At 48.9% G+C, this 22,926-nt stretch overlaps 1 protein-coding gene across 5 annotated transcripts; it reads right to left on the reverse strand.

The window, feature by feature from the left end:
• Positions 1–1,933: 1,933 nt before the first annotated feature.
• LOC140106296 (uncharacterized) lies at positions 1,934–19,515 on the reverse strand. 5 transcript variants are annotated; one of them, XM_072130676.1, is made up of 9 exons: positions 19,391–19,515; positions 11,531–11,666; positions 11,310–11,450; positions 10,550–10,673; positions 7,894–7,986; positions 5,576–6,123; positions 4,911–5,037; positions 4,529–4,614; positions 1,934–3,544 (listed from the first exon to the last, which is right to left on the reverse strand). In XM_072130676.1, the coding sequence occupies exons 2-9, from the start codon at positions 11,609–11,611 to the stop codon at positions 2,162–2,164; spliced, it is 2,583 nt and encodes an 860-aa protein (XP_071986777.1). In that variant the 5' UTR covers positions 11,612–11,666; positions 19,391–19,515; the 3' UTR covers positions 1,934–2,161. The 5 variants fall into 5 exon arrangements, with proteins under 5 accessions (XP_071986777.1, XP_071986773.1, XP_071986776.1 ...); XM_072130672.1 differs by lacking the exon at positions 19,391–19,515 and adding an exon at positions 14,463–14,558; XM_072130675.1 differs by lacking the exon at positions 19,391–19,515 and adding an exon at positions 14,459–14,536.
• Between the last annotated feature and the right edge of the window lie 3,411 nt (positions 19,516–22,926).

Consider the following 22,926-nt stretch of genomic DNA (forward strand, 5'->3'; position numbering starts at 1 on the left):
TCCATTGGATATATAAATTTGAAACGTTAAATCCAAATGGAATAAACGAAGAATGTAACTTGAATGTATTTCTTTGATCGCTGTTAGTCCTTCACCCTTCCCTTCGTGTTCGGAGGGTTAGATAGCATTTCCCTTTTTCCATGTAAAATTTGAAAAGGAAGAAGAGAAAGGCTCTCTCTTACATTGTCTGTTATATATATATATAGTAACTGTGCAATAATTGTAAATAATTTAGATTTAAGTATATGTTTTGAAACGCAAGTAAAGTTCCGGCTATTTCCGTATAAATGGAAGAGAGAGATAGAGATGCGCATGTCTGAGGAAGGAGGCGTGACCTCCGAAACGTCACGAAAACCATGCGAGTGTTTCTCTGCTAAGAAGTGACTAACAAGAACATCTACTCCTCTGCTGAAATTCACCTGTGAGAAGTCTCTACAAGGCCACGGTACAGTGAAACTCTAAAAATGGGAATTGCCTGCAACCCAAACTATATGTGATAAAGGACTTAGAGGTAATACCTCAGAAATGTTGGATAAAAAAGAAAAATCCTTTCTGACATGTTTGTAATTTTTGTAACCAATTTTTGAAAAAGAAATATATAAAATCAAAAATTTTTTTAAAGAAAACTATTCTTAGTGGCTCGTTTTCTTTTCTATACCCTCTACATTCACCTGCACAATGTGCAGTCCTTAAGAGGTTAACATACAACAAATGGCGAAATTCCTTTTAAAAGGGTTTTCCAAAAATTTCAGAAATGATTGTCCTGTAACCTATGGTTCAAGCACCCCGAGGAGTGGCGATTACAGACGCGCGGTAACCCCTGCTGCTAAGCACGACCAGTTCACATGATTCATTTTACAACACTGCGGCCAACGACTGGTCGCAACGGATTCCATCTGCACAACATTTGTGGCTTCCGCACTCCCACATTGGAACCGAGATCCAAATTATAATCCACTAGTGATGTGCACACAATGAAGATAATTTGGAATCCATTATTTTACTCAGTGTCATTGCGGTTTTAGCTCCTATCACTCAGTGACGGCCAATGTAAGATTCCTGAGTGTGAGCGGGATCTCTCTGAGCAGACACTTCATGAGTCCTCTAGTGCTGTGAGATGCTGTGTGCTGACAGTGTGCTTAGATTATCAGGGTACAGGGTTTCTCTACACTTTCATTTAGGTTCTGAACATTCACTAGTATCTGACATACAGAAAAAAGAAGAGACTGATCAGAGACGACGAGATCCACAAGAAAGACATAACACACAATGATACTCTGCTCAGCTATAACACACACTGTCAGCATTGCTACACCTCCTTCCCTTCTATAAAGGCCTCGTCTGTCCACTGTAGCTAGTAGAGTAAATCTCTGCACGCTGCTGCTAGCCATCAGGAAGTGCCTGTGTCTGAGCTGGCCTTGTAATGGAGGAAGGGGGGTGGGAGGCACAGAGCACTGCAGTGTGCAGACAAGAGAAGATATTCACGACAATCTAGAGACATCCAACATTGTCGACACCAGGACTGATAGACGGGTTGGACTTATTAACAGATATAACAGTGAACTAGAGCCTGAGATATTTTGTTATCCTGAGTACTTTTAGGAATCTTGTCTTCATGGGAGGAAAACCCCTTTAAGTGTTTGTCCTCAGAGAGAAGATATTCAAAACACCGGATTTGGCAACTTTCTGAAATCTCCTCCGCAGGGACGGCTGACCTTTTATTGCAGTACAACATGATTTACTTATTAATATTTCCTGTAAAATAAATTGTAGCAAGACCACGGACATCTCAGAATTCCGCTGTTCACACAGGACAATCCGATTTATGGGAAGAAGGAAGTCATCCAGAAAATCTCTTTTTTTATCGGATCCACATTACAATAAAAAAAAAATAATCTAAAAGCCTGAGAAAAGTTTGCAGTTTTAAATTACATTAAATAACAAAAAAATACTCAGAAAATTGTGTAGAAATAAGTCAATATCTTTTAAATAAGCAACAACCTAGTTAAAAAGATTAATAAATAAAGATTAAAGAAAGTTAACAAAAATCAATCAAACAAACATGTAAATAAGACTAAAATTGAAGTCTACTTAGGTCCAGTACCGAACTTTTCCTGTAGGGGGCAAGAGTGGGGGGTCTGGCGTCACAGTATACAGGATGTTATTCGGGTTTGCGTCTCTTTGCAGGCTCCTCTGTAGGTAGGTACCGGTAGTTGTTCAGATACGCGGCTGAGTTACGCTGTAGGGCAAACTCTGCGGACAAGAAGCTCCTCTTACTATTGGGCAATCCCCCGTAGCTGCTGGTGGAGGGGTGGGGGGGCATGCCGCTGGTAGTGGCCAGTCTTTGCTGTGACGGCTGTGCCAGGGTGGGGGGCAGATTACTGAGGAGGATTGCAGCTTTGTGAGGTATCGCCTCCATGACAGGCGGCTTGGTGGTGAAGCTCTGCAGGTTATGTTGTTGAGGGTTCGGCACCATTGCCCCGGAGGAGGCGAGCGCGTGCTGGGGCAGCCTTTCGAATAGTCTTCTTTTTGTTATGTAGCTCACCTTCTTTTTGGATTCGGGCAGCGAGGCGCGGATCTTCATGGTTGTCATCATGGCTCGGATTTTCTGTATCCCTATTTTCGTTGATCTGTACCACTCGGAGAACGCCGGGTTGTAGTTCACATTGGGCGCTAAATAAAACGGCGAGTCCGGCGCCATCATGACGCTGGGCCTGAAGCTCTGATACTTTAGGAAGGCCGTTACCGGGTCTCTGTCTGGTGCATGCGGCGTGGCGTATATCCGGGGTTTCATTTGCCGCGCGTTCTTGCGATTTTCTAGTGTTTCGGTCAAACGATCAGAATATTCTAAGAACTGATTCCCCCGGGGGTCGATTTTTAACTTGATATCCCCCCACTGGAGGCCGTACTGTTCCTTTGTTCTCAACGCAAAATGAATGCCGTTGTTGAAGAAGACCATGTTGAGTAAACTCGTGGGGTTGTCCATGGAGAGGGTCCCGGTCTTGTAGAGATTTTCGATGTCGTCGTCGGTTAAAGCCTCCTGTCTGATTGGTGGATTGCTTTCGGCGACCTTCTTCAGGAATTTGATTTTTGCGTGTAGCGACTGCTTGGTCAGTGGGAAATCTTTGCTGTTCCCATAGATGATGGTGTGGTGGTAGCTGTGCTCCTTCAGGTAGCGGTCGATGCTTCCCACCATACAGCGCAGCGTGTGGGGCTCATACTCATTGCCGTCTTTGCGTTTCACCAGCAGAATAAATTTGGAGAGCAGCGTATCCAGCTCGGTGTGAGGTATATCTTCTACTTTACGCTTTTCATTCATTTCGCTCATAAAGTTTTGCAGCGTCTGTATGTCGGAGGTAGTTTTTCTGGCAGTGTTTATATTTTTTTGTTGTTGAGCAAAGCGCCCGTGCTCCACAGTAGCCGGAAGGCCGAACGGTAACCTCAGGCCGACGTGAGAGGGAGGGAAAGTTCGGAGACATTTTTGATAATTCAGCAAACTTTGGGGATTGCCTTTATGTGCCGTCTCTCCAGGTAGAACCGGCGTCTGTCCAGAAATAGAGAGAATCAGAAATGTAAGGAGTAAAGTTAAAGTTCGCGGAATAAGGTTCGTCGAGTTACCATATATTTTTTAGACTAGAAGATAAACTTTTTAACAAAAAAAATATTGCTTAAAAATGACTGTTTTATAGTGTGAATGTCAGGAGGATCCGGCACTTCCAGCCCCTCTGGACCAATGTCAGGGAGATCATGGGAAGTGCTGACATAGCATTTCCCCAGATCTCAGAGAGCTGAACCTCTGCACTGCCCGGCTGTACCTACAGTCATGTCAGAAGCTGATGCCATGCGTCCTGCATCACTGCAGGGACCTGTAACCCTTTCACTGCAGCCAGTTATACATCAGCGTTCAATAGAGATGAGGGGGGGGGGGGGAGCACTGCTCCGGTTGTAATCTCCCGTATAGGCCATCTAGCCTGAGAGTGGAGATAGATTGCTATTATACATCAGCATGGGGCCAGAGAACAAGAGCCGCTGGGACTGGATATGAAGAAGATGAAGCTTTGTGTGTTGCCGTGTGTGTGGCCGCGCTGCTCAGTAACCTCATCAGACAACTACCCATAGAGCAGAGCACGGGGTTTTTTTCTTTCTTTTACCCATATTCAGAAATATAGTCAGTCAATCTAGCAGTGGTGCGGGAGAGACACCCCGTAGATTGCCTCCAGTGTCGAATCCAGCACGGACCACCCTCCTGCTAGGGCATGTAGCAAATGCAAAAGTATGAGCACGGTCCAGCCAGGTTCCCGACAACATAGACTTTTTTTATTCGGTTACATCATAACCACTCCATGAAACTATCCACGCGTCATATCTTTCATGCAGTAAGGGCGGTTGTACCGCTTGAAACGCGTGGATCGTTTCATGGAGTGGTTATGATGTAACCGAATAAAAAAAGTCTATGTTGTCGGGAACCTGGCTGGACCGTGCTCATACTTTTGCATGTGCGGGATATACTCCCTGGATGAGCGCTTACCTGGGAAATGCTGCCGTCTCCTTTCTTACACAGAGGATAAAATGTCTGCGGGCTTTGTCCTGCAACCATTCTGTTCATAGATACATCTGCAAATACAAAACAAATTAATTAACATCAATTGATAATTTTAGTCTCCACTTAAGCTCAATATGTAGGGGGGGGGGGGATGACGGGGGGGGGGGGGTGACGGGGGGTTTGAGAGCGTTATGAACATTTTTCTCTTTCAGTAAGAAAATCTCCTTAGGCTACATTCACACGATCTACGCCCGCCATACTGCAGTGCGCCACACAATATAAAAACTTATCTCAAATGATGGGTAAACTTGAACCCGCGCACAGCACCAGTGGGACATTCACCATAACTTACATGTCCAGAACTTACCTGCTCCAATGTCCTCAGGATTCTCATCCATAAAGAGGTCTCTGCCTTGGTCCCCCCACCACGAGATCTCTTCCTCCCATTCCTCATCAGACACCACCTCAATTTTCACATCCTTTAACAAGTCGACCTAAAAAGCAGAAAATTTCAAGAGTTTTATACTTATGTTTACTGACCCCCCCCCCCCCCCCCCCATGATCCAGAACCTCAAATAACCGAAACCTCATGTAGGAAGTGGATGAGATGCTAATCAGTGCGTGTGTGTGTGTGTGTGGGGTCATACAGCTGGGACCCTTAATCAAGAGGTCAGGGGTCACTTAATGGAGAGGCTGGTTACGCCTCCCGCTTGTCCTTTAATTCTCCAGTGCCGGAGATAAGTCGGGGGAATGGGACCCCTGATCTGGTGATAGTAGGGGATGGACCTCCACCTCACTGTAATAGTGACCCATCTACAAGGTCGTCTCATCTCGGCCCAGTGAGCTCGTGGTGTAATAAGAAAAGACTGGATCAGGGGCGATTACATGTAATAAGCCTCAGCCCCCGTCACATGCCAAGAGATCGAGGTCTAGCGCCGAGCCTGACTGATCATTGTCTAAAGGGTGGGACACAGTCCCCAAATTATTGTGTCATGTCAGTATGGCTATACGACATCAGTGCAGTGTTTATACCTCATAATACTGGGCAACCCCATCTTCATATTTACAGTCCTTCAGTTGTTTGCCGCCTTCCCGTTTACAGTCCTTTATGAGGTCCTCCCTTTCTGCTTTACAGTCCTTTGCAAGGTCCTCATTTCCTGGATTATAGTCCCTTGTGAGGTCCTCTACTTCCAGTTTACAGTCCCTTGTGAGGTCCTCCACTTCTGGTTTACAGTCCCTTATGAGGTCCTCCACTTCTGGTTTACAGTCCCTTGTGAGGTCCTCCACTTCCGGTTTACAGTCCCTTGTGAGGTCCTCCACTTCCGGCTTACAGTCCCTTGTGAGGTCCTCCATTTTCGTCTTACAATCCTCTGAAATATAATCGGCTTCCATTTTCCAGTTGGTCTCATCTTCTCCACTATCTTCTGAGACATCACGGTCCTCCTCATCTTCAGCGTCTTCTTGGTCAGGCGGCAGATAGGACTTTTCGTTGCCGTCCTGTGACATTTCCTCTTCTGTACAATCCATGGGACAAGTCGGACTATCAGGACCATCCGGGGAGCTTGTGTTTCTCGATCCATCTGTAGAAATGGTGGAGAGAGTGAGATGTAACAATAACCGGCAGCAGATGATAACAATGTGTTATGGAAAGTCCTTCCAAAAGATACAGACGGGAAAAAGAGGATTTGATGTGCTGCCCGTATAGCCAAAGAATGGAGAAATCAGACTCCCTGCCCTCACCGCCCGCCCCTCCCCCTCCCAAACCTCACCGCCCGCCCCTCCGACTCCCTGCCCTCACCGCCCGCCCCTCCGACTCCCTGCCCTCACCGCCCGCCCCTCCGACTCCCTGCCCTCACAGCCCACCCCACCCTCTCCCAAACCTCACCACCTGCCCCTCCGACTCCCTGCCCTCACCGGGGGCCTCCCCTTGTTATATGCGGACGACATGCTCCTATATCCGGGAGATGTAAGTGTATCCATAGGTGCAGTAGTGGGACCTGTGTGTGTCCTTTGGGGAAATGTCAGGACTTAAAGTAAACTGAGAAAAATCTGTGATATTGCCACTGGCATCCCTAGCTATATCCTCTCCGGTCTATGACATCCCTTTAAAAGTAGTAGGCAGTACTTGGGTAAAGTGTTATCCCCCTCACCGCAAGATTATGTGGAGGACAATCTGCTGCCCCTTTTGGACAAACGTAGGGATAAAGTGAGAGTATGGTCCCGGCTGCCACTCTCCACGGTGGGCAGATGGTGCTCATGCCACACTTATAACCATATAGGTGAGTAACGCGTATAATATCTTTAGAGACCTATGGAAAAAAATCCTAACCTAGAATAAAAATTGAAACCCGGATATAGAGAACATCTACCATCATGGAATAATCCGAGACTTACAGAAATATTTAGGGAAGCGCCAGTTACCTGCATATCCAACTAGTTTATTGTGGCTGATGATGGGGGAGGGCGCCTTCCCACCTGGCGGTTTCATTGCGTTTTTAAATGCATCCAAAGCGACAGTGGGAGGGGGTTTGGCTAAAACGCACGCATTTCAGGTAGACCACGCAATGAAAACGCCACGTGGGAAGGTGCCCCAAGGGTGTAATATCCGTAGTTTACAGCCGGCTTTTGGAGGAATACTTATAGGGTCACCAGAAAAATGGGAGGCAGATGTGGGTGCGATGACGGATGAGCAGTGGAAAGAAATTTTGAAGTTCGGATTCCATCGGCCCTCGTTGTTCCATCCCAGTGGCCAATCTGTCACACACGATGTGGGAACGTGGCAGGTTCAATGAATTAGAACAGTCCTATCCGTCGTCCTCGAGCCGGACCCTAGGATATGTCTACTAGGCATTATACAATTGGAGGATGTGGATAAGGTGACCAAGCAATGCACATTAGATCTGTTATATGTGGCCAGTAAGCCTACAGCCGGCAGGTGGAGACAGAGTTTGCCTCCAACCAAAAAGGAATTTGTACAAAAGGTCAATAACATCATTAGACTTGAGAGGGAACAGAAAAACCCCAAAATAAGTTTGAAAACTTGTGGGGTAGATGTATGGATAGGTCAGGCCCACAGTGTAGGGAGCTTCTAGATGTGCGTGGAAGTCTTAGCAATCGGCTGACGGCGTTAGGCCACTATATGGTGACCCTTGTGTTCTGGGAAGAAGTCGCATTGCTATACATGTTTCCTCGTGAGCTCTGTACATATCCGTGTATATCCTGCCACGCCAGGGGGGAGGGAGGTCATGTCTATTTTATATACCTTGGAATGCGTCCATAATATATAATATATAGGTTTTTCCAACGTTTTCTACTGTGAGCTTCCATCTAGTGTCCTCGGAGTCTCTTACCTTCTGTGGTACGGGATTCGTGGCTGTTAATACTTGTACATGGGAGACCCGTTTCTGTTGCATCCGATGGATCTTCAGAGGTTTCGTTTTCCACTGTTAAGACACAAAACCACAACAGGAGTAAACGATTCGTATTCCATGAAGCCGCTGATGGACGCCAGGGCGGTGCAAGCTGCTCCCTCCGCGCATCTGACCATCACTTTCACGTAAATCCCACAGAACATTTCTCAGGTTATTTTGTAAATGTCTTTTATTTTTCCGTCACTAAAGTGGTTTGGGGTTTTATTCTTTTTCAGGACAAAATGTATTTTTTAATAGCACAATTTTTGTCTCATGTTTACATTTTCTTTACCAATGGACACTGCTCATGTAGTGCAGTGCATTATACTGTCAGTCTCTGACAGGCAGCGCAGAGGTACCTCGGACAACCCACGGCTGCTTGTGAGGTCATACGCATCCTGCGATTTCAGCTGCAGGGTGCCAATGGGTGACAGAGGAGCCTAAAGGGGTTAAAAACCCAGGATTATAGTTTTCCTGGTCCCCAGGTGTTTGAGCCGGTCTCTGATAACACAACCCAGCGCTGGCACCAGCAGGACCCGATGTCCTGCAATCTTTTACTGATGAGGGGCTGTAAAAAGACGCTGTATCCGCAGTAGCGCACCCGATGCCCGCTGTAAAATGCAGATATGGCGGCCATTAAGGGGTTAATATTTCTCCTTCCAACTGCTCAGCCCGGGACAATAACCTTCCAATGAGCGGTATTAATCGGAGCTTTTCTTACATTTGTAGATATTTATCAGCCAATTTTATAAAGAGAAGATTATGTACTTAATAAAACTATCCTATCAGGTCAAATTAAAATTATTTTGTTATGTATTTTGTTATTTAACCCCTCCCCGCTCTGTGTCCGATATATCGGATGCAGAGCGAATGCCAGTTCAGCTCGAGATCTGAGACGGCATCAGGACACACGGGGTGCAGGGTGTGACTAACAGCCGACACCCCAGTGTAATAGGAGTTTGGTGCCGATCGTTCCCCTGGCACTGCCTGAAAGCTGGAGTCTATGATGTCATCTTAAAGGCACAGCGTCGGCCTATGCAAGTGCACTGCTAATACCCTGCACTATTATACATCAGTATTGCAGAGTATTATCATGAACAAGCAATCAGATTATTCATGTCCCAGGATGGAAACTGTAAAAAAGAAAGTTAATGAAAAATGAATAAATTAATAAAATGCACATAAGCCCCAAAACATATAATGCACAAAAAAGTAAAAATCATAATACAAACCCCGCATATATAGTATCACCGCATCCATAAAAACCCATAAAATAAAAGTACTGTATATATCCGAGTATAAGCCGACCCAAGTATAAGCCGAGGGCCCTAATTTTACCTCAAAAACCTGGGAAAACCTATTGACTCGAGTATAAGCCGAGGGTGGGAAATGCCCTGGTCACAGCCTCCCTGTTTATACAGCCTGCCAGCCCCTGGCCCCCGGCATACAGCCTGCCAGCCCCTGGCCCCCGGCATACAGCCTGCCAGCCCCTGGCCCCCGGCATACAGCCTGCCAGCCCCTGGCCCCCGGCATACAGCCTGCCAGCCCCTGGCCCCCGGCATACAGCCTGCCAGCCCCTGGCCCCCGGCATACAGCCTGCCAGCCCCTGGCCCCCGGCATACAGCCTGCCAGCCCCTGGCCCCCGGCATACAGCCTGCCAGCCCCTGGCCCCCGGCATACAGCCTGCCAGCCCCTGGCCCCCGGCATACAGCCTGCCAGCCCCTGGCCCCCGGCATACAGCCTGCCAGCCCCTGGCCCCCGGCATACAGCCTGCCAGCCCCTGGCCCCCGGCATACAGCCTGCCAGCCCCTGGCCCCCGGCATACAGCCTGCCAGCCCCTGGCCCCCGGCATACAGCCTGCCAGCCCCTGGCCCCCGGCATACAGCCTGCCAGCCCCTGGCCCCCGGCATACAGCCTGCCAGCCCCTGGCCCCCAGTATACAGCCTGCCAGCCCCATATCCCCCAGTATACAGCCTGCCAGCCCCTGGCCCCCAGTATACAGCCTGCCAGCCCCTGGCCCCCAGTATACAGCCTGCCAGCCCCTGGCCCCCAGTATACAGCCTGCCAGCCCCTGGCCCCCAGTATACAGCCTGCCAGCCCCTGGCCCCCAGTATACAGCCTGCCAGCCCCATATCCCCCAGTATACAGCCTGCCAGCCCCTGGCCCCCAGTATACAGCCTGCCAGCCCCTGCCCCCCAGTATATAGCCAGCAGCCTCTGCCCCCAGTATATAGCCTGCAGTGGGGGAAGCTGGAAAGGTGCAGATTTCCTAAAGAAGCTTCTGGGGCGTGGAGTAGTCGCGACTTGTAGCCTCAGCTCCGCCTACTCCACACCCCAGGAGCCTCTTTAGAAAATTTACACATTAGGGAATTAAAAGTTAGTAAAAGATTGTGGGGACGTGAGGATTGGCCCATAAAAGGTCCATCCTCACGTCCTATAGATGCACCTACGTTTATCGGTAGATGCGTGGTGGGAGGTTCCCTTTAAGCTACAAAATGGCCCAGTCCTGAAGCTCATAACAGAACTTTAAAAATATGACCTGGACATTCAGGCACCAATGACCATGGGTCACAGGGGGGTTACAGGCAATGGATTACCATGAGATTTGGGGGTGTGCGGTTCTTGGGTCAGGACGTGTTTGTAGAGGTCCTTGTGTTCTTCCACGTACTCCCACTCCTCCATGGAGAAACAGACGGTGACGTCCTCATATCTAAGCGGAACCTGATACATGAAGAAAAGACAAATTATTAAGGCCCCTCCATTATATTTGTCATGTGATCTGTACGGCGCACGTGTTGTCTCACACAAGATAACAGGTTAGGTCCAATAAAAGTGGCCGCTGCCTCTATACACGACATGGCGCTGATCCGGCTCCATAAATACAGAGGAGTCTGAACAAGACTGGACCTGCTCCCAAAGAAGCTGCACGGATACGCTTATAAGGTCCTCAAATATCAAGTGGGTGGTGCCAGACAGACTACTGCGGCGCAGGACCGCCCACCTGACACTCCAGTCAGTATTGGATGTTTATTAAACTGTCTGTATGAGGCTACATTCACACGGCATATGGGGGACGTATATACGCTGTACCTGCGCCCACGGTGCTCTGGTACAGCAGGCACACATTTGTGTAAACGTAGCCTTAAAGGGGTTGTCTGGAGATGGAAAAACAGCGCCCCATCTGTCCACACTTTGTGCCGGTATTGCAGCTCCACTCTAGAGACGATTGCAGCAGAGATGCAAAACCCCTGAGCACCCATGGTCTAGCGTGGTGCTGTATTAAGAAGGAAGCAGTCATGTTTTTCAACCTCTGGACAACCCCTTTAAGTCCCTGGATGATATCCCAGCAGCACTCACCTCTTCAGTCAACAACTGAATGATCTTACTGGTGATTTCTAGGATCTTCACATCGTTCTTCCTCTCGTATGTCGGGAGTTGAGGATCCAGTATGGACTTAAGTGACACATAGTCCCCAAATTTCTTCACCAGTGCATATTCCTATGGAGAGAGGTGAAGCACAGGTGCTATAAGTGCCTTCATCTCAGCACCTCAATACGGTAGGTGACAGAATCCCTCACCTCCCCAGTCAGCAGATAGATGATTTCCAGGGTAAGCTTTAATATCCTCTTAGTCACATGATCCCTGTCCTCGTCCATCATCGGGGGCACATAAGACGTCTTCAGGATGCTCCTCCGGCTGTCTTTGGAATGACCCCTAGGAATAAAGGCGTCACATGTTACCATCAGAGAGAGAAACCCTATACAGCCGCCGCGTACCGGGTGTAACCTTACAAATCCCGGGAAGAAGCTTTCCTGCTATCGCTGAGATCCATGTGGGGAGTATGCGATGGGTGCATCATATGAAGACGCCCTGTTCCCTGTTCTGGGGCTGGAGCCTATTGACCTGATGTGGGATTAAAGCCGCAGGGAAAACCAGAAGAGACAAATCCCCCTCTCCAGACAGAGCTGTTTCCATGTGTTTGCATCTCTCCAGTGCAGTGCAGGGAACTAGCAGCCACAGACAAGGTCAGGAAGTCATGAGACTTACAGCACAATCCTGACAACTCTTTTCCATAAACCAATAGCCCCTGGGATGTAGAATAACTTTCCCAAGTATCTTGTGGACCCATGTGCAGCAGTGACTTTGCTATCCTCCTCTGCATTGCCGTACACTAGCTCATCTCCGGGCTCTGCCAAATTCTCTTAGTTGAGTTGTTTACAGATACGAAGTCACAGAGGCGAGGAGGGGGAGGTCATGTGACAGTGCTCTCAATGTGTAGCTGAGTAACAGAGCAGAGTGCATTCAGTGATGTGGATACAGAAGTCTCCTATACAAAATAATGAGGTACAAGACCTCCCCTGTTCCCCTTCAGTCCCTCCATCCTGTGATTGTACAGAACTTACTCTGTCTCTCTGCAGCTCATGCTGTGTCTTACACTCTTATGTGGCCCCTTCCTTCTGACTTCCCGACACTTTCTGCCAGTGATCTGGATTATTACGCTCACAAAAAAAAAAAGCCAGCACAGTCCAGTCAGTCACTCCTCTTCACACCACGTTTATTCCAATTTTCTCAGTTTAATGGGGCTGGTTACCAAATTATGGGCGGACTTAGGTGACCCAACAGCTCACTGCAAGAACCTGACTCCCATTATTCACATGAAGGAGTCGTCTCTTTTACAAACGACACATCACTACTTTCTGCACAGTGAGGAGAGGATATTAAACCTTGGCGCTCGCACAGCACAGACTATACACTTCATGCACATGTTTCACTGCTGGTTTCTACCATTTATTACATGCTGCATGCTCCTCCATGTAATGAAGGCTGCCAGGCTAGTCACTATATACATCCTGTATGTGCACTGTGCATTATTGTAGGAATGTCCCTAAATTTTCTACTAAACTACTGAGAGAGAAAACACAAGGTATCATAGGAAGGGCAGACTAATTTTGACACAGCTTCAGGGCAGATCCAGAAAGAGATAAGTTTCCGCCCACTTTGCAGCTTCAAAAAAAAAAATCTCATAATTCTGGAAAATGAAGGTTAAGGAGCATAATATGGCCCTCGTTATGTGTGTGTGTGGGTATATGATAATTTCGTAAACATCATTATAACATCGGAGTTATGCTGTAAGGAGACTGTCATTAAAGGCAGAAATATGTATCTGAATACTTTCCATAATCCCCCAAGTGGAGCATCAATGGCTTTAGGTCTCCACACGCCTGCAAGGCGCCTGAATTGAGAAAGTCTCTGTAAGGAGAATTCTTACTTCCCGACTCTAGTCAATGGCTTCTCGCACTGACGGGAAGTTTCTAAGGAAATGTCCAGGAAGGGCCACCTGACTATTTCCAGATGATAAACCAGCGACAGCTGACATATACGGACCAGGATATAATCATTTTCATTACTTTAATGATATTTTAATTACCAGGAAATACTGCACCAAAAAGAAGATATTTGTGAAAATACCCAATGCAATTCCAAAATAAAAAGAGCTCAAAATTGGAAGAGATGAGGAATTCCCAGGACACATGGGAAAGGTTTCCTGGGTTTCAGGAAGAGATCCGGGAATATGGAGCTTTCTGATCTTGAGGGACAGAAAATGATTCCTATCAAATACAAGATCCCGATTCATGGGTCACATTAAGAATAAAATACTAAAATATCAATAACAAATAGTTTTCTGTGGTTCCATAATGAGGAGATTTCCACAGATTGGAACCTTGTGTTGTGAGATAGAGAGAGATAGAGATGGACAGAGACGATACCCGACAGAGACGATACCCGACAACAGGACAGAGACGATACCCGACAACAGGACAGAGACGATACCCGACAACAGGACAGAGACGATACCCGACAACAGGACAGAGACGATACCCGACAACAGGACAGAGACGATACCCGACAACAGGACAGAGACGATACCCGACAACAGGACAGAGACGATACCGGACAACAGGACAGAGACGATACCGGACAACAGGACAGAGACGATACCCGACAACAGGACAGAGACGATACCCGACAACAGGACAGAGACGATACCGGACAACAGGACAGAGACGATACCGGACAACAGGACAGAGACGATACCGGACAACAGGACAGAGATGATACCGGACAATAGGACAGAGATGATACATAACAATAGGACAGAGATGATACATAACAATAGGACAGAGATGATACATAACAATAGGACAGAGATGATACATAACAATAGGACAGAGATAATATGTAACACTCATGTCTATAAAGTTCCCCCTGTGTGATATAGGCAGAGTCTGGTATTTGTATATAATAATCATTTCCACTATTCCTGATAGTAAATACTATTGTATACAGTGTATATACGTCTAATGTAACACACACATATATACACAGTGATGGCGGCGGCGGCGGCCCCCGCTCACCCTCCTCCCCTCCCGGTGCTCGCTCTCACCCGTGTCCTCAGGCGCCCGGGATAGACGGACGGGAGCCCTGCAGTTTGTGACAGAACTTACACACCGGATATCGGCTCCTCGTACACTTCCGGTCTGCGCTTCACGCCTCCACATCACCGGCTGCTACAGGACCTGCAGTGACGTCACCCGCACGTGACCGCTCCCCTGTGGGAGGAGCCAGGCGGCTTACTACACCGTGCACATCACACACAGCTCTGCTACACCGTGCACATCACCCACACACAGCTCTGCTACACCGTGCACATCACCCACACACAGCTCTGCTACACCGTGCACATCACCCACGCACAGCTCTGCTACGCCGTGCACATCACCAACGCACAGCTCTGCTACGCCGTGCACATCACCAACGCACAGCTCTGCTACGCCGTGCACATCACCAACGCACAGCTCTGCTACGCCGTGCACATCACCAACGCACAGCTCTGCTACGCCGTGCACATCACCAACGCACAGCCCTGCTACACCGTGCACATCACACACACAGCCCTGCTACGCCGTGCACATCACACAGCTCTGCTACGCCGTACACATCACCAACGCACAGCTCTGCTACGCCGTGCACATCACCAACGCACAGCTCTGCTACGCCGTGCACATCACCAACGCACAGCTCTGCTACGCCGTGCACATCACCAACGCACAGCTCTGCTACGCCGTGCACATCACCAACGCACAGCTCTGCTACGCCGTGCACATCACCAACGCACAGCTCTGCTACGCCGTGCACATCACCCACACACAGCCCTGCTACATCACACACACAGCCCTGCTACACCGTGCACATCACACACACACACACAGCCCTGCTACACCGTGCACATCACACACACACAGCCCTGCTACGCCGTGCACATCACACACACACAGCCCTGCTACGCCGTGCACATCACACACACACAGCCCTGCTACGCCGTGCACATCACACACAGCTCTGCTACACCGTGCACATCACCCACACACAGCTCTGCTACACCGTGCACATCACCCACACACAGCTCTGCTACGCCGTGCACATCACCAACGCACAGCTCTGCTACGCCGTGCACATCACCAACGCACAGCTCTGCTACGCCGTGCACATCACCAACGCACAGCTCTGCTACGCCGTGCACATCACCAACGCACAGCTCTGCTACGCCGTGCACATCACCAACGCACAGCTCTGCTACACCGTGCACATCACACACACAGCCCTGCTACGCCGTGCACATCACACAGCCCTGCTACACCGTACACATCACCAACGCACAGCTCTGCTACGCCGTGCACATCACCAACGCACAGCTCTGCTACGCCGTGCACATCACCAACGCACAGCTCTGCTACGCCGTGCACATCACCAACGCACAGCTCTGCTACGCCGTGCACATCACCAACGCACAGCTCTGCTACGCCGTGCACATCACACAGCCCTGCTACACCGTACACATCACACACACACAGCCCTGCTACACCGTACACATCACACACACACAGCCCTGCTACACCGTGCACATCACACACACACAGCTCTGCTACACCGTGCACATCACACACACACAGCTCTGCTACAACGTGCACATCACACACACACAGCCCTGCTACACCGTGCACATCACACAGACACAGCACTGCTACCCCGTGCACATCACACACAGCTCTGCTACACCGTGCACATCACACACACACACAGCCCTGCTACACCGTACACATCACACACACACAGCCCTGCTACACCGTACACATCACACACACACAGCCCTGCTACACCGTACACATCACACACACACAGCCCTGCTACACCGTACACACCACACACACAGCCCTGCTACACCGTACACACCACACACACACAGCCCTGCTACACCGTACACACCACACACACACAGCCCTGCTACACCGTGCACATCACACACACACACAGCCCTGCTACGCCATGCACATCACACACACACAGCCCTGCTACGCCGTGCACATCACATACACACAGCCCTGCTACGCCGTGCACATCACACCCACACACAGCCCTGCTACGCCGTGCACATCACACACACACACAGCCCTGCTACGCCGTGCACATCACACACACACACACACAGGCCTGTTACGCCGTGCACATCACACACACACAGCACTGCTACACCGTGCACATCACACACACACACACAGCACTGCTACACCGTACACATCACACACACACAGCCCTGCTACACCGTGCACATCACCAACACACAGCATGCTACACCGTACACACCACACACCACACACTCTCAGCCCTGCTACACCGTACACACCACACACACACACAGCCCTGCTACACCGTACACACCACACACAGCCCTGCTACACCGTGCACATCACACACACACAGCCCTGCTACACCGTACACACCACACACACTCAGGTCTGCTACACCGTACACACCACACACACTCAGGTCTGCTACACCGTACACACCACACACACACAGCCCTGCTACACCGTACACATCACACACACACACAGCCCTGCTACACCGTACACACCACACACACTCAGGTCTGCTACACCGTATACACACCACACACACTCAGGTCTGCTACACCGTATACACACCACACACACACAGGTCTGCTACACCGTATACACACCACACACACACAGCTCTGCTACACTGTACACACCACACACACACAGCCCTACTACACCGTACACATCACACAGCCCTACTACACCGTACACATCACACACAGCCCTACTACACCGTACACATCACACACACACACACACAGCTCTGCTACGCCGTACACATCACACAGCTCTGCTACGCCGTACACATCACACAGCTCTGCTACGCCGTACACATCACACAGCTCTGCTACGCCGTACACATCACACAGCTCTGCTACGCCGTACACATCACACAGCTCTGCTACGCCGTACACATCACACACACACAGCCCTGCTACACCGTGCACATCACACACACACAGCACTGCTACACCGTGCACATCACCCACACACAGCCCTGCTACACCGTGCACATCACCCACACACAGCCCTGCTACACCGTGCACATCACCCACACACAGCCCTGCTACACCGTGCACATCACCCACACACAGCCCTGCTACACCGTACACACCACACACACAGCCCTGCTACACCGTACACATCACACACACACAGCCCTGCTACACCGTACACATCACACACACACAGCCCTGCTACACCGTGCACATCACACACACACAGCACTGCTACACCGTGCACATCACACACACACAGCCCTGCTACACCGTACACACCACACACACACACAGGTCTGCTACACCGTATACACACCACACACACTCAGGTCTGCTACACCGTATACACACCACACACACACAGGTCTGCTACACCGTATACACACCACACACACACAGCTCTGCTACACTGTACACACCACACACACACAGCCCTACTACACCGTACACATCACACACAGCCCTACTACACCGTACACATCACACACAGCCCTACTACACCGTACACATCACACACACACACAGCCCTACTACACCGTACACATCACACACACACACACAGCCCTACTACACCGTACACATCACACACACACACACACAGCTCTGCTACGCCGTACACATCACACAGCCCTGCTACGCCGTACACATCACACAGCTCTGCTACGCCGTACACATCACACAGCTCTGCTACGCCGTACACATCACACAGCTCTGCTACGCCGTACACATCACACAGCTCTGCTACGCCGTACACATCACACAGCTCTGCTACGCCGTACACATCACACAGCTCTGCTACGCCGTACACATCACACACACACAGCCCTGCTACACCGTGCACATCACACACACACAGCACTGCTACACCGTGCACATCACCCACACACAGCCCTGCTACACCGTGCACATCACCCACACACAGCCCTGCTACACCGTGCACATCACCCACACACAGCCCTGCTACACCGTGCACATCACCCACACACAGCCCTGCTACACCGTACACACCACACACACAGCCCTGCTACACCGTACACATCACACACACACAGCCCTGCTACACCGTACACATCACACACACACAGCCCTGCTACACCGTGCACATCACACACACACAGCACTGCTACACCGTGCACATCACACACACACAGCCCTGCTACACCGTACACACCACACACACACACAGGTCTGCTACACCGTGCACATCACACACACACAGCACTGCTACACCGTGCACATCACACACACACAGCCCTGCTACACCGTACACACCACACACACACACAGCCCTGCTACACCGTGCACATCACACACACACAGCACTGCTACACCGTGCACATCACACACACACAGCCCTGCTACACCGTACACACCACACACACACACAGGTCTGCTACACCGTATACACACCACACACACTCAGGTCTGCTACACCGTATACACACCACACACACACAGGTCTGCTACACCGTATACACACCACACACACACAGCTCTGCTACACTGTACACACCACACACACACAGCCCTACTACACCGTACACATCACACACAGCCCTACTACACCGTACACATCACACACAGCCCTACTACACCGTACACATCACACACACACACAGCCCTACTACACCGTACACATCACACACACACACACAGCCCTACTACACCGTACACATCACACACACACACACACAGCTCTGCTACGCCGTACACATCACACAGCCCTGCTACGCCGTACACATCACACAGCTCTGCTACGCCGTACACATCACACAGCTCTGCTACGCCGTACACATCACACAGCTCTGCTACGCCGTACACATCACACACACACAGCCCTGCTACACCGTGCACATCACACACACACAGCCCTGCTACACCGTGCACATCACACACACACAGCACTGCTACTACCGCTCTGCACAGTGATATATACATATTAGTAAAGAGTAGCAAAGCACAACAAGTTATACTCACACACCCACTAGGGGTGTCACCGTCATCTGTGGAATGTGTTCAGCCAGTGGACAGGTATGATGCAAGGAGCCCCTGCCTGCTGGGCAACACGACATTGCAGCAACTGTCCCTACTACAAAGCCGCCTGTACACTGCAGGATCTAACCAGGACAGGGGCCGAGCTACAAGAACTCCACATGCAGCACGTTCTGCCGGCTTCCTGCAGCTCCCAGCATCCCAGGGAGAGGAAAAATCCCAAATAATAGTAGGAAATAGGAATACACGTTTCCAATTTCTCGAAAGGAAATCCCTCTAAAGTGCAGAGCACTTCCCCCTTCCACTGTGTGAGATTAAATCAAGCAACGGGAAGGGGGAAGTGCCGAGGAGGTGGGAGGATACATTGTAACAGCCGGTGATTCTGCAGCAGGGGCTCTGCTAACGCCCCGAGAGCACGTCAGGCTCATTAGCATAACAGGATAGAATGACGCGATGTGCCCAAAGGTTAAAGTAGTAAAATCCACAGAACACACATAACACTCTGGTCAGATTGCATCCAGGACCCTAGGACCGTGTTCACACGTTGTGTTTTGAGACGCAATCCTGGGGCTTCCCGTGATCACATGACGAGGTAAACATTGAGTTTAGGAAAGTGATGGACACACAATGTGACCTGCGCATGTGACCTCAGGGGGAGCCCTCGGAGAGCGTCTCAAAGCCCAACACGTGAATGTCGCCCAGCGCTCCACGGACACTCAGAGCCGCCGCCCCAAAACCTAAAAGAAACAAAAACATAAAAACCGGCAGAATAAATGAGAGAATTCTCTTTATTTTCCATAAACATCAGTAAAAAAAAGTGAATATTATACAAAATCGGGAAAGTGCCCGACTTCACTATAAAGACGGAACGATTGCACCAGGTATCTGGAGTCCGAGGTCAAAAACGAAACGGGTGAAACCCGCCTGGAGGTTTTACCCCACTTAACCCCTTAGAGGATGACATGAGATTTCACATAAGAGGGAATTCTAGAAAGCATCTGTTTATCTATAGAGACTCAAATTCAGGTAAATATGACTCTTTTCATATGAGACGAGTCAAGTTTAGTGGTTGCAGGTGTAGTGCCCCTATGGTTCTATAGCACCTAGAACCATGATACTGGTGTCATATTAGAGATAAGGATCTTATATTTCAGATCACATCATTATGGCTCCGTGAGCTGCAGAACCAGAGATACAGACAGACATGGAAGCTGCAGCTACAGATCCAGTTCGCGTCTATATTTTTAGCTACCTCTAAGTCCAGTTGTGTATCGCACAGAACCGTAAGCCTGATGTGAACTGAAAGATGGGATTCTTATCTTTAATATGACACAAGGATTGGTGACGTCAGTCACAGAGGAGGGGGATGTATACTGAGTTCTCTGCCTCCATGGGGGTCATTTATAAGACTTTTTACATTTTTTTTGCAACTTTTCAGCATAATCGCGCCAAATTTTTTTTACTTTTACACCCGTTTTGCAAATGTTGGCTGTGACAGTGTGAACATCTAAAAAAAAGGCGCAAAGTGTAAAAAGTTGCTAATTTCTGCGTTAACTCCAGTCCAAGGCAAGTGCAGGCCGGGGGTTTCTGAGACATTTGTGCGACTTTTTCAGGAGTCTCAGACTCATCTCCCTAATTATTCCTCCTGGGGTCTTGTGTCTCGGGCTGATGTGACATATAATAGACCTGGTCATTCTTGAGGACATTTACACTGGAGATCAAAATTTGAGAACGCGCCATCATCTAAATGTCACGGTCATTGTGAAGCAGAATAAAAAATGTAACTGAGATTCCAGTAAAAGACACTGATCAGACTTAGGGATCACTATCAGATACCTGCAGGTTCTCTGTTATTATGGCACCTGGAGCTTATTGCAAGGAGCTGGCGGTAACTTTCCACTTATCACCGACGTCATTCCAAAGTGACCGAAACCCTCCAGCAGCAGGTCGTCAGATCTAGGGGTGACCTTAGCAGCCATAGAAGGAAAGCTTGGTCGTTCCCAATCTGATTTCTAGAATATTGCATCTTTATAGCATCAGTCCCCCAAGAAGGCTGCCCCCCCCCCCCCCGAAAGACAAAGCAAGAGAGGACAGAATAATGTGGAGAATCTCCATGGGTAATGCAGCTGGAATTGCTCACTAGTTCAGCACTGACCAGAGGAAGGATCCGTCTTGTCACACATTTACTTACCCGGTCCCAGGAGTTCACAGAAACTGCATTGACTTACCTTTGCCGAGGAACATGTTTTGTGCTCCATAATGCATTTAGGAATGAAAACAAGTTTAACTTATTTGGATCTGATAGAAAAAGTTAAATTTTGGCGAAAAACTGAACCCAAAGTGTGTAAAGAAGTCAGTGAAATTTGGTGGAAGAAGTGTCATGGTTTGGGGAATGTTTTCTGCAACAGGAGCTGGACCTCTGATACAGCAGAGCGAATACAGGCGTCAGAACTTTAACCCCTTACTGACCAGGCCCTTCTTGTTTTTTTTCATTTTTCACTCCGCACCTTCAAAAATCTATAACTTTTTTATTTTTCTATGTACAGAGCTGTGTGACGGCTTGTTTTCTGCGTAACAAATTGCTCTTCATAGTAATGGGATTTATTATTCCCTGCCGTGTACTGGGAAGCAGGAAAAAAATTCTAAATGCCGTAAAAATGGTAAAAACCCACATTTGCGCTGTTTTCTTGTGGGCTTGGATTTTAGGGGTTTCACTGTGCGCCACACATGACGCGTCTACTTTATTCTCTGGGTCGGTGCGATAACAGGGATAACACATTTATACAGGTTTTAGGTTTTCATTCATTTCTTTTGCCATCTTCTAGTGCTAATAACTTTTTCATACTTCGGTGCCCGGAGCTGTGGGTGGTGTCATTTTTGTAACTTTTTCTGATGTTTCCAGTGCTTCTATTATTAGGACTGTACGACCTTTTGATCACTTTTTATAGAATTTTGTTATATTTTCCTAAATGGCGCTATTTTCCGTTACGGGGTTAAACGCAGTGAAAAGCCGCTATTATATTTTGATAGATCAGGCATTTCCGGACGCGTCGATACCTGATGTGTTTATGAATTTTACTGTTTATACTTATATGACTTCTAGTGAAAAGGGGGATGATTAGAATTTTTATGTTTTTTTTTTAAATATAATTTTTTTTAAACTTTTTAATTTTGACTATTTTTCAGACCCCCTTGGGTACTTTAACCCTATGTTGTCTGGTTGATCCTATCATATACTGCCATACTACACTATGGCAGTATATGGGGATTTTCCACCTCATTCATTACAATGTGCTGATAGCACACGTAATCAAAGGGTTAAAACGAGACCCAAAAGACCCGAGGCTGTCATAGCAACGGATCGCCGCTCCTTGATGACGTGCAGGATGAGAAGGAAAACATTAGCCCTTAGCCAATTTGTAAGGCAGCCTCCTTACCATCAAGCATGACTTTTAAGAAGCCTAAATACATGATTATTTATTGCAGGATTAATGCCAAACCAGTACAGTACGGGAGCTGCCTTAC

Source organism: Engystomops pustulosus, chromosome 11 (genome assembly GCF_040894005.1).
Source record: "Engystomops pustulosus chromosome 11, aEngPut4.maternal, whole genome shotgun sequence".
NCBI classification, from domain to species: domain Eukaryota; kingdom Metazoa; phylum Chordata; class Amphibia; order Anura; family Leptodactylidae; genus Engystomops; species Engystomops pustulosus.